The 16041-nt window shown below is 55.5% G+C and overlaps 1 protein-coding gene across 1 annotated transcript in view; it reads right to left on the bottom strand.

Annotated features, from left to right (window-relative positions):
• The window catches only part of Rin3 (Ras and Rab interactor 3), an 84584-nt gene that overhangs the window by 65543 nt on the left and 3000 nt on the right, over positions 1-16041 (bottom strand). The window contains exon 4 of the mRNA XM_048799221.1: positions 4220-4337. Coding sequence (XP_048655178.1) covers positions 4220-4337 — 118 coding nt within the window. The remainder of the gene's footprint in view (positions 1-4219; positions 4338-16041) is intronic.

Genomic DNA, 16041 nt, shown 5'->3' with positions numbered 1-16041 from the left:
AAGACACTAGAGGACACTCTGAGCCCACAGAAGCACAGAAGTGGCCAAAACAGATATTCCAAGAAAACAGAGTGAGATCACAGAGGTTGCTGACCACTCACTTTCGGGGCAGCCCCTGTCTCCTTCCCTCGCCTCTGCTCTGGGTGGGGAACCCCAACACCAGTGCCAGTTCTAGGCCTGGGTCTTTCCCTCGCCCACTTCCTCCTCTGCCACCACAGCCACAGCGTCTTGAGTTCAAGGCATTCTGGACAGGCTCACTCCTCCCAGGACCCTGCGGGGGAGGCCCCGTCATCATCCCCATGTCACAGCAAGGACACTAGGGCCTGGAGAGGAGGAGGCAGAGCTGGGATTCAATCAGGCTGTGGGGCTTCCATGGCCCAGGCTACAGCCCAGGGCTCAGGGGGGCAGCAGGAGGAGGGAGCAGAGGGGGACATGAACCATCAAAGCAAAGGACACCCCAGGTGCTGTTCTTGTGCCCTTGTTGGGTTTGCCCTGGTGGCCAGCCTGGGAAGATGCCATGTAGGGACAGAGCAGAATACAACACACGCCAGCTCCTGGAACACAACACACACCCAGTGTGGGGGGTGAACACCCAGGAGAAGGACGGGGAGAGTCAGGCAGTCTGGGGGGCTTCTGGCGCTGTCTTCCCAGGAAAGTTGTGCACTGCATTTTTAAAAGTTTTAAAATGAAAAATGAGATTCTACCGCATGCCCTGGGAGACAGACAAGAACCAAGGAGGTTGGTTCTTACCTTACTGGGAAGTAAGCTCTTTCCATCCCCGAATGCCCTGGTTTGTCCCTGGGGTGACACAAAACTTCTTTACTCCACCAAACTTGAATTGGGCTCCTGGGCCTTCTCTAGGCCCATCTGTGTACTTCCTTGGAAAATCCAGTTTTAGCAAGAACTCTGCTAGGTCAATTGAGCAAGCGCCTCCACCCCCACTCACCAATAACCCTCAATATCTGAGCAGGCTCCTCATCCTTCACCATTCCTCAGGTGACACCTTGAAGAATGGAGACTCCTGGTAGGTGGGGTTAGCCAGAATCATTCTTTGCCCTTCGTGTCCTCTGAGTGACTTTCCATCCACTGACCCCTACCCTGCTCCTTGGTTATAAATGCCCACTTGCCCATGCTGAACTCAGAACTGGGCCAGTCCACTACTGAGGTCTCTTCTCCCCTGTTGCAATGGTTCTCAACAAAAGCTGTCATGACCCCTGTAACAGCCCAGCTCTGAGTCTCCTTGGACAGGTTCCTCACTGAAAGTGAGACATTGAATCAGATCTGACGTCCTGGTTTCCAGGGAGCTTACTGCATCTGGGTTGGAGAGAACCGGACCTAGACTGCTGGGTGGGCAGAGATGAGCAGAACTCCAGCCAGGCTGCGGGTCCAGCTCAGTTCCCCTGGAGAGAGGCCTTCTGTTCCCTGCTCTTGAACAACTCTCTCTCACCAGGCTCCTAGAGTACAGCACCACGCCCCACTCTCAGCCACCTTTCCAATGTTGCTGCTGTAGTTCAAGGCCCAGGAGGTTCCTGGGTTCCAAAAGGACTGTAGGTACCTAACATTTGGAAGCCTCGTCCCAGAAAGCCTGGGTTCTCTCAATAAGAGAGTGTCTCCACCCCTCTGCAGTCAGGGGGGTTGTGTGTGTACTTGGTCTGGAAAGACCATAACACCCCACACTTTCCCTCCTCCTGGACTCCACAGGAGGGACCGTCATTTAGGTCATCTATAAAAAGGAACTGCCCTTTCCCCAGCCCCAAACTCCTACTCCCTGGCCCAGGGAGCAGGATTCCAGCACTTCATCCAGGGTACTTTTTCTTGGGTACCCCATGGTTGGACTACATTTTGTGGTTCATGGTTGGACTACATCCCCCAAGCTCCCTTGCAGTTAGGTGTAGTCATGTGACTGAATTCTAGCCAATGAAATGCAGTCACAGGGGCAGGCCCACTTCCAGGCCTTGGTAGTAAGACCCTCCCACAAGCTTCTTCCCTTTCCAGCCTGTGGGGGGCCCCTGGACCCAACCCTGAGAAACTTCAGCCGCATGCCAAAGGTGACAGAGTCACTCAGCTAGGGTCCCTGAAGGACAAGCACTCTTGTGTGTGAAGAAATGGGATCCTTCCAGGTCCACTTGTGACTCTCCACCTGACAGTCACCCTGTGTCCCTACTGCTTACTGTCTTCTTCCTCCATGTGAACCATATGCCGAGAGGCAAGGAGTTCTTGTTTCTGCTGTGTCCCCAGCAGTGGAGCAGTGCCTCTCCCCCATAACCAAGTGTCAAACGCGCTGAGTGAGATGTGCTTTACCCATGCTGTGTGGCCTGGGTCTCTGTGGAAAGACCCTCCCCAACAGGAAAAGCAACCTAGTTCTTTTGCTTTCTAGAAAATTAGACTTTAATTGAACTCATACATCTTTGGGACCCAGCCGGAATCCTCCCTTGTCTTGGACACTGTAAAATTAATGTTTTCTTTTCTATCAAAGTTAAACCTGTAATGTAACACACAAACATGTTTACTGTAACTTAAATTTTACAATGTATAATGGAACCATTTAAATTAGGAAATCTTGTGGAGAATGAGCCTTTTTTTTTTTTTTTGTATCAGAGATTGAACCCAGGGATGCTTAACCACTGAGCCACGTTCCCAGGCCTCTTTTGTATTTTATTTAGAGACAGGGTCTCACTAAGTTGGTCAGGGCCTTGCTAAGTTGCTGAGGCTGGCTTTGAACTCCTGCCTCATCCTCCTGAGCCACTGGGATTACAGGTGTGCGCCACGGTGTCCCGGGGAATGTAGTCATTTTGAAATTCCCTAACAGGTACCTGATCACAACTATAGCCTGTTTCCTGTGCCCTCCTCAGTTTTAATTAGCTAATCACGTATATTGTAACCATGAACTCCTCCTATGGAGCAAGGGGCAATACTACACTACAGATAAAAGCAGGTGGCCAGCCTGCACAGGTGTGCTTGCTGGCCGGATTGGCTCGGGGCACCTTTCTGCAGAAGTACAGCCTTGCCTTGCTGACCCATTGCAAGCATGCCTTTGATTTCTTGACGCACCTCAGTCCTTCTAGCAGACACCCTCTCGAGTCCTCCCCACAGTGATCTGCCCCTGCCACAGCCCTCCCAGGGGCCCCTTTGCAGTACCACCTGCTTCACCACACAGCAGGTGAGGGCTGTCCCTCCCATCCTGGGAAGTCCCCCCCTCAACCTGACTGGGGACCCCTTGGCTGGGACTCCCTCTTATTCCTCTTTGCATTTCCTTCTGTCCGTACAAATGTTTCTTGAGAAACAAGCACTGGGGAATATTCAAGGGCCCTTCTTTGCAGTCATTCAGTGGCTAATGAAGGGTAAAAAGGCCCCATTTCTGAGATGATGTAAACCAAACCAGAGCCTGGAATATTCCACGGGTTCTTTTTTTAAAATATTCTTATTATTTTAAAATATTTATTGTTGATGGGATTATTTATTTATTTATTTATATGTGGTGCTGAGAAACGAACCCAGTGCCTCACACATGCTAGGCAAGTGCTCTACCACTGAGCCACCATCCCAGCCTCCACGGGTTCTTTTAATAAACATTTTTTGGAGTTTAATGCCTGGAGTGTGTGCATGTGACCCATAGATGAGGGGCAAGCCCTTTCAGGGGCCCAGAGGTCAAGAGGGGCCCAAAATGTTTTCTATCAGTACAAACCTACCCTGAACTGGACCCCTAACCAGCTCTCAGAGGAGGCCCATGCCTGCTTTGGGTTTTTGACTTTCAAAGGGCTTGCCCATTTGACCCTTGCAAAGTTCTGTGATCCAAGCAGGAAATGACTCTTATGTCCATTTAACAGAAGAGACCTCTGAGGCTTGGAGAGGTTAAAGAGCTGGTCCCAGAACATGGCTTGAGAGCGTGCCCAGCTGATTCTGAGGGCCCAGGCATTTTCTTTCCCCCCTTCCCCCCAGCCCCAGCATCCTGTGCTAAGTGAACCAGGGAGGCTTCTCTGTGCCCACGAAGAGCAAAGCCAACAGCTCCGATGAGGGTGACTGGAAACTAACATTGACTTGTGTGTGACAAGCTGAGTTCAGAAGCAGCCTGGCCAGGTAACATCACAGGCTGACAGTTTGTCCCCTTCTAATTTTAGACCCTGTGGGCGCAGACAGGAGAGCTGTGGTTAGCAGGTGCCACGTCTGCTGCTGCTGCAGCCCCGCGGGGTCCCAGGAGAGCAAGAAGCCAGGTACTTACGTGACTTTTCTTCTTTGATGGTGTACTCGAGCACCTCGGAGGAGCTGTCGCTCAGGGAAGGGAAGTGGACACAGAGCACCAGGCGCTTCAAGCTGCTGTCCCTGCGGACCAGGAACATCTGAAACCAAGAAGAGGCAGCTCCATGAACCACAGTTGGGGGAGGCCAGAAGGACATCAGGGAGCCACAGTCATCCACAGGTTCCCAGGGCAGGAGGCAGGTGAGGCGGTCAGTCACCCCTCCCAGGATCTGGGCTCTGGCCCACGTCCTGATGGAGTCTCCTTAGTCCCAGTTCCTCATTTGCCCACCAAGTGGATGTTCCTTCAGGGTGTGAGAGACTCGGTCTCAGGGTCCAGGGGTTGAAACCCTGAACCCTGCCATGCAGTTCTGCAGGGGGGCTGTGGCCACTCTGATGTGCCCTGTAGCATGGGAGTCAGGGTGAATGTCCACCCCCACCCCCAGCACGCAGATCTGGGTGGGTGGGCTTGGGGGACAGTCAAGGCATCATCCATTCACACTTTTTCTTTTTCTATGCCCAAACAAAGACAGCTAGTATTTACGAGGAACTCTCATGGTGGCAGGAATTGGCACTACACTTGGCATAGAGTAACAGATTCTATCTTCTCAACTGGTTCCATGGTGACACTTTACTTATTGTCCCCACTTTACAGGTGAAGAGATGCGGCTGTCCCTGCTCCACCAGGACCTGCTCCCTCAGGCTGTGTGACAGCTGACTGAGCCACAGGACGCGCAGGAAGCTTAGCCTGCCAAGGCCTCCCAGCTGTGGGCACAGAACTGGCATCCAGCCCTGACACAGGCACTGGTGCTCAGGACCCCCTGACATGGGCTTCTCCACGCAGACCCCAGGGCCGGCAGACCTGACTCTGTCTTGCCACAGAGTCTCTCCCCTGGACCGGAACCTGCCTCTGCTTTGACCCGGGGGTGGATCTGTGACCTGAGGCCTGAACATAGCCGGTGGATTTATTGACATCTCTGGCTCAGGCAATGGTTCCACTCCAGGGGGGTCCCCACGGGCAGTGGTCTCCCTGGGGCGATCAAGGGGAGAGGCCTCTCTGCTGTCTGTCACCAAACTGCTGCCTTACAATGTCCATTTCAGACTCAGCTGGCCCTGCCCAAGCTCATACCTCCTTCCCAGGTGACACCTTTGGGAACCTTCCCGACTCCTGGGGCACAGCCTCCAGCGAAGGAGAGGGCCCCCTCCCCACTCCCTGCCCTGGAGTCTAAGTCTCCTGCACTCCGGCCCCAGGGCCCCAGCCAGGACTGTGGCCCACCTTGCTAAGTCAGGCTGGGTGTAGGGCCATGGGACACCCCAGAGGGCAAGCACGTGGCCTCAAGCCTGGGAGGCTCTGGAGAAGCACTTCCCGCGAGGCTCCAGGTCATCTGCTGTCGTTACTGGTTACTGATCTTCTTACTATATTGCTAGCATTATAACCACTACTGCAATTATTAATAAAACATAGTAATAATATTACTACTATTGATTCGTAGCAGCTGACGTGTGTGCCTCCCTACTCTCCCCAAGCCCAGTCTCACTTATTTCTTATTAAATCTATGGGGAAGGCCATGTCCCCATTTCACAGATGAGGAAACTGAGGCAGAGAGAGGCAGGTAATGTTCAAGGTCACAGGGCAGGAGGTGCTGAGGATGAGGTTTGAGCCCAGGACCTTGGACTCTAAAGTAGACACTCGATGTCCCCCTGCCTCACCATCGGCTCAAGTCTTGCTGTCTAAGAGTGTGCAAGGCCCTTCCCGAGAGGTGACATGGTGAATCTGTCAGTCACTGAACTGCGGTGGGAAATGGCTCCACAGCCCCTTCCACAAGCAGAGCAGGAGGAGAGACGGGCGCAGGGCGGAGGGAGGCGAGAGGGTTGCTCCTGAGGCTGCCAGGTGGAAGGGGGCCTGGCAGAGGCTGGGCTCAGTCCCAGGTGCCTCAGTGGCCCTTGCTCTCTGCTCAGGGGCAATGCTGGGCTCCCACCACGGCACCCTGAGTGTTCCCCTGAACTCAGCTGACCCGGGACTCGACTTTCAAGAAGAGATTGCTGTGCCTCTTCCTCAGAGGTTCAAGCTGCCTCCCACCCCCAGGCCCAGGGAACCCAAGTGTGCAAGGCAGCGGGAGTGTGAATGGGCGTGTGGGTGAGCAGGTCACATAAGAGAACACGTCATGGTTCCTGAGTCCTGGCACAGAGCTCTGAAGACCCCGGAATTTCTTGATAGGGGAGTCCATCATGCCTAAGGAGCCCTCTGTTCACACCTGAGATTGAGCCCACAGGTGACTCCAGAGGCCTTGGTTTTGAGGAATGGCCACCACAGAAAGACCCAGCACCGGGCTAGAGGGTCAGCTCTTCTAGCCGCCTCTGTCTGGGGAGGGGAGCAGACTGGAGGTGCCCCGCCCCAGGCCAGTGATGGAGCCCATCAGGCCTATGAAGAGAAGCCTTCATGGACCTCTGGGCTGGGAGCGCAGACGCGTGGGGCTGGGAAACACACAGGCGAGCCATGCGCCTGGCCCTCAGGGAGTGGGCACGGGAGCTCAGCGCCCCACCAGCCCCAGATCTGACCATGTGCCTCTTCCACCAGTGGGTCCTGACTTTTATCCTCTGTGATGAGACTGTCCTTGAATTATGAATTCCAGTGAGCTCTGGGGGGTTCCATCAGACCTGAACATAGTTGTTTGAATCCCCAAATTTGTATCACACTGGACAGAAGTGGGGGTAGCTCAGGGACCCCACCTGTGGCAGGCATCTGAGGGGCAGTGTGGCGGGGCCTTGTCCTTTAACTTATGGGGTCTGTGCTGATTGTAGGTAGGACCCAAGTTGAGTTGTTGGACATCCAGGGCGTTGAAGAACTGGTATTAGTGTGTGTGTGTGTGTGTGTGTGTGTGTGTGCGCGCGCGCGCGCATGTGTGCATGTGCATGTGTGAATGAGTGTGAGTGTACGTGTGCAGTAAGTGAACTCCGGGTGCCCCTAGGGTCTCTCTGAGCCGGACACCAAAAGAGACAGAACAGGAGCCGGTCAGGCCCCTGGGAAGGCCAGCAAACAAACTTTGACCCTTGACCTTGAGCCGGTGGGAGCTGGGGCTGGCACCTTCCTGAGCTGAAACCAAACCAGAGTTTCTGCCTTTCTGGGACTGTGCACCCCGTGAGTGTGTGGTGAGGTTCACGGTGGAGGGGGACTCCTGCCCCACACAGGGGCAATGGCCAGCTCCCTGCCCTTCTGAGGAACGGCAGGACACCAGCCAGTGCTTCTCAAACGGGTGGTCAGGACCGTCGGCAGGGATGCCGCTGATAATTGTGATTTCCAAAATAAAATAGGAATATTAAGTAGAAGACTCTTGCTTATCATCTTATCATCTCTCCTCAGGGTGACTCATGACAAATCGTGGTGGCCAGCCTCCACGGGGACCTCGCCCCTGCACTCTGCAGTACACCCAGGACATAACTAATTCTCGACTTTTCCATGTTGCTCAGACGTGGACCCTGCTCTGCACCCTCAGGTTGTACAGAGGGAGAAAAAGAAGACGGGGGCCTCAGACAGGACGGGACAGCACAGGTCGCGAGCTCCTCCGACGGGAGGGCACCATCTGCATTTCTTCTTAGCTCCCAGGCAGCCCCGAGCAGCTGGGCATCACCTTGTGAACCTGGTAACAGTGTGACCTCCCTGAGCCTCAGTGTTCTGATCTGTAAGTGGGCATAACACCTGTGGCCACGCAGCAGAAAGAAAAAATGAAACCAAGCCCTGCCTGCCGGAAACACTTGGGGACGTTGCCAAGAGCGCCACCCCCCCATGCTCGAGGACACATGCTCCACTAGCCCCCTCCACTCCTGCGTCTGCTCCTTCTGCCCCCCCAGGCTCGGCTCCATCTAGAACCAGCATGTGTTCATTGTGGGGACAGAGTCAGATTTCCTTGACGCAGTTGGGAAGACAAGACTCACAGATCTGGGGCAAGAGGCAGCCAAGCCACCCGTAGGAGCAACAGAGAAGGAGCAGGGGTGGGGAGGAGCATCCCACTGTGACAGCAGCCATCACCCTGGCTCTGTGCCAGCGTGCCCTCTGGGTTCTCCCACCTTGGGGTGGGTCTGTGGCTCTGGGTGGAAACCCAAGGTCATGCCGAGGGCAAGGGCAGAAGCAGGATTCAGGCCCTGGCATCCCCACTGCCGTGAGGCATCTCAGGTCTCTGCCACTGCGCCCGGATCTGCTCACTGAGGGACGGGATGTCAGAAGAAGTGGAAAGTTCCCCGGCTGGACTCTGCAGGCCCAGTTCTGGGCACCCATCAGCCACCCTGCAGCACGGCCACAGAGCTCTTGCTCTGCTGTCTCTTTACCCAGGCTGAGTCACAGCGCTCTTATCTGAAAACCATGATAAGGTGCTGATGGGGGGCAGGGAGGCTGTGAGCCTGGTGGGGAGGGAGGGAGGGAGGGAGTCTGCTTCTGGCCTGGCTGGAGATGTCCTCTGAGGCTTCCTGCCCAGGTGCTGGGGGTGAGGCCCAGGCTGACAGATGTCCTCTGTGAGCGGAACCTGGGCACAGTGCACCCTAGCCAACGGGAATACGAGGGTCTGCTCTGTCCCCTCCAGGAAGGCATCACGGCAGCACCTCAAAAATAGCATCACTGTGCAGCAGAAGAATGTTCTAGATTATGCACAGCTCAGCCAAAGTCAGTGCCATGTAAACCATGTTTGTGAGCTCCTTGCACCCCCGCCTCCCATCACAGGTGAGCTCCCACTACGCTGGAAGGAGAGGAGATGTCACCATGGTGGTGGCTGCAGGTGAGTGCACGGGGTGCTCAGGAGCTGGTTGGACACCCAGGGCTCTTCCTCCCACACCAGGAGCTTCCGCATGCAGATCCTCCGGCCCCCTTCACTGTTCCTCCTGCCCGTGGACTCCAGCCCCGCCCCCCACCAGCAAGTTCCTTCCACTTCTTGGGGTCCAGCTTTCCTCATTTGAACCCGGGCATAGGAGTACCCATCATCTGGGGTGAGAGGATCACTGATCATGAAGATAAAATGCGGGGCCATTGTGTGCACTCCATGATACAGCAGCTCTAGGATCAGGATCACAGGCCGCGGCCAGTCACTGGGCTTCAGCCACGGGCTGAGAGTCTAAATGCGAGATCCCACTGGGTGGATCAGTAACAGCACCAGTGACATCACTGCTGCGCTTGAAGCTGGACCCCAAGGAGAGGAAAAAGGACTCAGATATCAGTCACCTGGAGGGCAGACTGAAAACGGCCCCAAGTCCAACTCACTGCTCCTTCAACAGGGAGAAAGCATCTTCCCAGCCGTGGGAGGGTGGCCTTGAGCCTGACCAGAGCACAGCAGAGGGAGGGGTTCTGAGCCGGGCCTGGGGCACGCACTCCCATGCTGGGCCTTTTGGACCGCGGCTGTCATATGAAGAAGCCCGGGTTGTCCTGCTGCAGTCAGGCAGCCCGGCCAGCAGCCAGCAGCCACCACAAGTCGGTGAGCAAGGCCCTTGGAGACCGTCTGGCTCCAGCGGACCTGACAGAGGACTCAGGGTGCTCAGCTGATCCCAGGACACCAGAGGAACTCGGCCCACCCACACAAGAGTGAGCAAGCAAAATGTGAGGGTTTTAAGACCCTGCACGTTGCCATAGTAACGATCCTGCCACGGCATGTGGACTCGGGGTGCAGCCTCTGGGGACCCCCTCCTCTCTTCCTCCTGCAAGGGGCTACTGGGGAGACTCAGTTCAGTGTGGCCCAGCCCCTCCCTTTACAGCCAGAGGTGGAAAAAGACCTCCTCAGGTCACAGGGCTTGTTAGTGGCAGCAGCAGGACAGGGTGGTGACACCATAGTACATACCCGCCACCCAACCAGCCCGCCAGTGTTCCGTGAGTGTGTCCTCCACGCCAGGCTCCAGGCTGAGCTGGACAGATGGCACCACTCCGGCCCAAGGCACGGAAGGTCATGCCCACTGCAGGGTAGAGACAGGGACAGGGTGGGTGGCCATGGGGAAGGCCCCGAGTGTCAGGCCTTGGGGCCCTTTCTTGGAAGACTTCAGCCTGCTCTGGTGCTTAGTGGGCCACACCAATTTAAGTGCCCTCAAGGCTGTTTCTTCCCCTGCAGGCTGGGATCATGATAGATCCTCTCTGCGACAGTCACAGACTCTAATTCTGATCTGGGTCTACACGCTCTGACTCAGGAGGTCCATCATATCGGGTGGCACTAATCATGGTTATACTGCTCACTCTTTTCCCCAGCCTGCCTCACAGTGAGGGGTGGCCAATAAGGCATACAGAAAAAAAAAATGCACCCTAACAAAAAGAGCCTAGGAGAAGAAAATCATTTGCCTCTAACCTCCTGCATTTGAATGGTGAGATGCCTGGAGCTGTAGCTGTCATTTTGCAACCATGAGGTAACAAATCTGCAGACCCAAAAGCCAATACCCTGAAGATGGGAGAAAGGAGGTGGAAAGAAGTGGGAACCTGAAGATATCAGTGAGTTGGTAACTCGCCCTGGACCCAACCTCCAGACTTCTCAACTAGGCAAATAACCATGCCCTTATGGCTGAAGAAGGCGTGATATCACTTGAAGCGGAAAGCAAACCCCTGGCCCAGGCCTCGGAGGATCAAGACGCAGCTGCACAGGTGACTTCTGAAGAGTGACTTCCTTCCCCAGGCCCCCAGCCCCGAGGACAAAGGGCAGGGAGCCCCTGCATTCCTGCCCTGTCTGTTCATGAATCAGAAAGGCACAGGGTTGAACACAGGGGACCAGGACCAGGAGACAGCAAGCTCCTGAGCAGGAGGACAGCCAGGACCCCGGGGCTGGCCAGGGCTGGCCAGGGAGGGCCAGGCAAGGTGGACTCTGGCCTAGGCCGCCTGGGGCGCTGAGCACGGAGCAGCCCACAGCTCATCCACGGCGGGACCCCGTCTGCTCCCAAGAGACCAACAAGCAGCCACGTCCTCACCCACCTCTCCTCCGGGTCATGCCTGGCTGTCCTCCTTGAGCTGACGTCAGTCTGAGCCAGCCGCCGGTTTCCTCTCTTCCCTTTTTCTCCCTTGCTCACTCCCCCAGTGCGCTGCGTTAGGAACTCTTGGACAGCAGAAGTTCCTCTTCCTTCAACTGAAGAGATTGCAGGGTGCCACTCTGGGGACACAATTTCCTTTGAAAAGCGTGGATTCCATCAGAACCCTCTCCACACAGCCCAGCAGAGCACACAGACACCAGATCAGTGAGTTGGGACGCTTGTGTCCTTCCTGGTTTTGGTGCGAGTCTGCTCTGCAGCCTTTGGCAGGTCACTTGCCCTCTCTGAGCTGGCTTTTCCCAGTCTGTAGTTAGGGGTAGGTGAAGGATCCCTTCCTTCTGTGAAATGCTCTACCAGCCTTCAGTGCCCCTCGGGTTTTCCCCAGGATCCAAAGACTTGCCAGAGAGTTAGTTTCCTGACACCTTCATGCACTCCAGGAGGCTGGCACAGCTGGCCTGGGTGTCCACCCCGTGTGCCTCGGGTATTGTGGCTGGAGCTGGGACGGAGCACGTATAGGAGAGAACTGCTCAGCCACTGCGCTGCCCTCCCAGCGCTGTTCGGAGCCGGATCCCATGCGTGGCCTTTTCACTGTCGTTCCTGGCTGCCAGGCCGGATCTGTCTGCTTTTCCATTTTTGTTATTTTAGGATTATTTTCCAGTTGCGAGGGGAAATTTTGCAATCATGCCCATTAGGGCAGGAACAGAAGGGGCCGGTTCTTCTGAGGCCACAGCTGCAGAGGCTGCCATGACGGGAGGCAGATCCCGTGGCCAGAGCCCATCCTGGTCACAGGGGACGTGGGTGGGCAAACCTGCGGCAAAGGGCCTCGTGTCCCCGGTCCTGGCCCCGACAGAGCTGGGGGACGTGTACAGGCCCAGGGACTGGGAGGAAGGAAGGACCAGGGCCTGGCGCTCCGTTTTACATCCGGGGAAACCGAGGCCCACCTTTGTCGTGACGCGTGCCACACCACACATGGCACAGGTGGCACTGCTCAGCCATCGGTGTGTTTTTGGACCTCCCCGGAAGCTTCACCGGTGGCCAAGGCCCCTCTCCAAACCAGAGAAACTGGCATTTCCGGGTTGGTGGGGACAGGGCTGTGTTTTTAAGGCCCTTGAAGGTGATCCGTGGTGGATTCAATCAGCCATGCTGCTCAGGACGGGCCCTTGGGCCGCAGAGCCGAGATTCCCACTGTGGAGTGGAGGTCCGGCCCCGTCCTGCGGGGTCTAGGAGAATTGGGAGACCGGGCTCAGCCCACAGAGGCTCCTCCCGGCTCAGTGGCCTCTGCCGTTGTGGCCTCGGAACAGCTGAGGACAGCAGTTCCCTGGCATCAGAAGGGACAAGAGGGCATCGGCAGGTTTTCGCCAAGCCAATAGTGAATGGGCTGAGTGTCCCTGGACCCTGCCTGGGGAGGTGCCCGGCCACCCACGTGCTGGTCCGTATCACAGCCTGGGCTCCCACCGCTCCTGAACCAGCCCCGGGAACCACAGGCAGCTCACAGGGGGTTTCCCTTGTTAAAGCCACCCTCCGGCCTGGGAGCCATGACGCTCCGGCAGCAGCGAACACACGCGCCCTGGGCTTGGTGTCCAGGCTCCTTCTCTGATAAAGGGAAGCCGGGCTCTTAGAGAAATGCTGGTCCCAGGACTGAGGTGAGGCTCGTACCAGGTGAGGCTGTGGACTCTTTTATGGCTGGACAGTAAGGAAGGGCTCCAACAGACAGACAGACGACACCCGGACACACACACAGAGTAATGCGGTGTCCAGCAGACACGGGAACCAACAGAAGGATTCCCAGTGGCCAGAGCTGGAACAACCTGAGTGACAAATCAACCACAGTGGAACCATGTTGAGACCCAGAGTATAAGTAGGAATCCATGACCCCGTGTTGATGTGAGTGATGATTAAATAAATAAAGAGGCAGAGGATACAGCGGTCTCTGTGCGGAAGGGTGACTCCCACAGATCTGGGTCAAGGAGGCAGAGTCTAACTGTCCTTCCGAGAGGATGGAGCACAGGGACCTCTTCAGAAGAGGAGGGGGAAGGGGAGTGGAGCCTGGCACAGGCCTCGGCAGGGGGTCAGGGTCAGCATCTCCAGGGGAGGTCATGCTGACAGTTTGTGCCCTTGAAAAGACAATGCGAATGGCCTTGACCTCTGTGGTCCTCCTCCCCAACCCCAAGCCAGGTCCAGCCTCTAGACAAATCCCAACCGAGGGACCTCAGCCAATACCCGGCCAGTCCCACGGAAAACAAAGTCTGAGAAACTCTCACAGGAGAGCACGTGTGGTGTCCTGGATGGGACTGGGACAGACAGACGCTGGATGGGAGCTGGGGGACCTGAAGGAGGGCCCGGCTTAGCACTGATGGACGGAGCTCGCGGGATGGCTGTGGCCAAGGGCAGATGCCAGGGGTGCCAGGTATCTGGAACTCTCTGTACCATCTTTGCAACTTCTCTGTCACTCTAAAATGACTCCACAATTTGAAAAACCATCTGCAGCATAAATACAAGCAAATTTTGATTATCTTGTGGCTGAATTCACAAAGGCAAACAACGATGTTCCGCACCTTATCAGAGACCAGGCTGCAAGGAGGAGAGGGGACTGGGGAAGGCCGTGGGATGCGGTCAAGGTCCCCAGATTCTGGGGACAAGAGGACTGGCTCCTCAGCCTCCGAGCACGGGCTCCAGACATGGCAGAGCATGTCCTCTCTCTGGTCCTGAGAGCTATCATGGCATGGGGACCACCTTTCAAAATGATGAAGTCACCCAGTGATGGACTGTCCCCGCTCTGAGGGAGACATATTATGCAGCAAAGGCTTTCCTGGCCCCTGTTGGGACTCCACTTGTAAGAGCTGTGTGGCCGCAAGTCAGCGACTCGAAATCTCTGTGCCTCTGTTTCCTCATTCGGAAACGGGGACACTAACTACACTGCCTGGTGGAGACTGCTGTGAGGACCAAATAAAACTGCAAACGGCCCTCTTGGTTTGTGCAAGAACATTTCTCAAAACATATCCCCGTTACCAGGTGACACACGACTGTATTTGCACATAAATGTGCACATCCTCCTGGACACTTTAAGTCCTTTCTAGAGCACATAGGACATCCGATACGGTGTGAATACCGTGCCAACTCATCCTGCCGCGCTGTGTGGGGAGCGCGGCTGTACACGTGTGGGTCTGGTGCCGCCCACACCCCTGTTTGCCATCCACACTGGGCTGAATCTGCAGACCCAGAGCGGGGGACGCAGAGCCGGGGACGCAGAGCCCCGCTGTGTTTCTGCCTTTCCTGCTGCTCCCAGGAGGGGGGCTGGGCTGCGTCCTCGCTGTAACTGGGCTCACACCTCAGCCCGTCTTCTCTCATTAGCCAGGTGCCAGGGCAGGCTACTGTGCTCCCGGCTGGAGGCCAGTGGGTGCCCCGCCCATGCCCCCCACTGCCCAGCGGCCAGGTCTGCATCCCCTTGCCCCAAGGCTGTTGCTGGCTGAGTCAGTTCACCCTCAGGGCCCAGAGCAGGGGCTGAACGGGACCCCTCAACCTGGCAGCCTTCCACCAGGATGTCAGGAGTTGAACGCCCAGAGCTCCGGCCCCTCGTGCGGGGGATCCTGAGACGCCTGTCCCACGCTGGCACCCAGGGCTCCCCAGCAAGACTCCCATCCAGCGGCCCTGGGTAGCAGGCAGGATAACTGCTGTGCCCTTGCTGCCCTCTGGGTCTGGCCTCTTCCCCTTGGCCACTCGTGGGGCCACCTCCCCAGTAGACCTCTGGCTCTCAAATCCCTGTCTGAATTCTGCTTCTTGGGGACCTGGAACTAAGGCCCCTCCTAGACTCAGTTTCACTATCTGTAAGGTGGGTGCAGGACTATGGCAAGATGATATCGGCAGAGCACAGGGGCAGGCTAAGAAGAATCCCAAGGAAAACCACCTCTGTCATTTCAGCTGTGTTTATTCAAACTTTCTGAAGAGAGGACCACCCCCTTTTGTTCTTTTTGATTTTGAACTCAGGGCCTCATGCACGTTAGGCACAAGCTCTACCACTGAGCTACACTCCCTGCATCTTTTCACAAAGTGGTCACAATATACGCCTGCCCCAACGTGCCCTAGAAACACACTTGCGTTTTCCTGGGACTGTCCCTCATCATCTGGCCCACCCCATCTGCACACGTGCCCTGGACACCCCTCTCATGAACTTAGAAAAATTTTATATGATAAGAATTTCAACTCAATTAAACTAAAAGAATCCATCCACCCATCCATCCATCTATCATCTATGTCCTCCTCCCATATCATAGAAATAGCACCTCTGGGTGGGAGTTCCATGCCCCATTTCAAAGTGACTAAAATGGGGCTCAGGAAACTTAAGCCATTTGATAAAGAAAATTTGGCACATATACATAATGGAATATTACTCAGCCAAAAAGAAGATTGGAATTATGGCACTTGCTGGTAAATGGATGGAACTGTGAAATATCAGGCTGAGTGAAATAAGCCAGTTCTCCAAAATCAAAGGCCGAATGGTCTCTCTGATATGTGGATGCTGACTCCAATAAGGGGAGTCGAGAATAGAAGTACTGTAGAGCAAACAAAGGGGAATGAAGGAAAGGGAGGGGGATGGGCACAGGGAGATTGGTAGAACGAACTGGGAACTTTCCTGTGATCATATATGAAAACACGACCCGTGGAAGTCCACATCATGTACAACCACAAGAATGGGAAGTCCCACTCCATGTCTGTATGATGTCATACAGACATGGAGTATGTATGATGTGTCAAAATGCTCTACTGTCATGTGTATCCAAAAAGAATAAATAGAAAAAAAAATACTTAGCCATTTGCTCAATCACAGACACC

The sequence above is a fragment of the Marmota marmota genome, unplaced genomic scaffold, assembly GCF_001458135.2.
Source record: "Marmota marmota marmota unplaced genomic scaffold, marMar, whole genome shotgun sequence".
NCBI classification, from domain to species: domain Eukaryota; kingdom Metazoa; phylum Chordata; class Mammalia; order Rodentia; family Sciuridae; genus Marmota; species Marmota marmota.
Note: the sequence above shows the minus strand (reverse complement) of the source record. Positions and strands in the feature narration are given on the sequence as shown.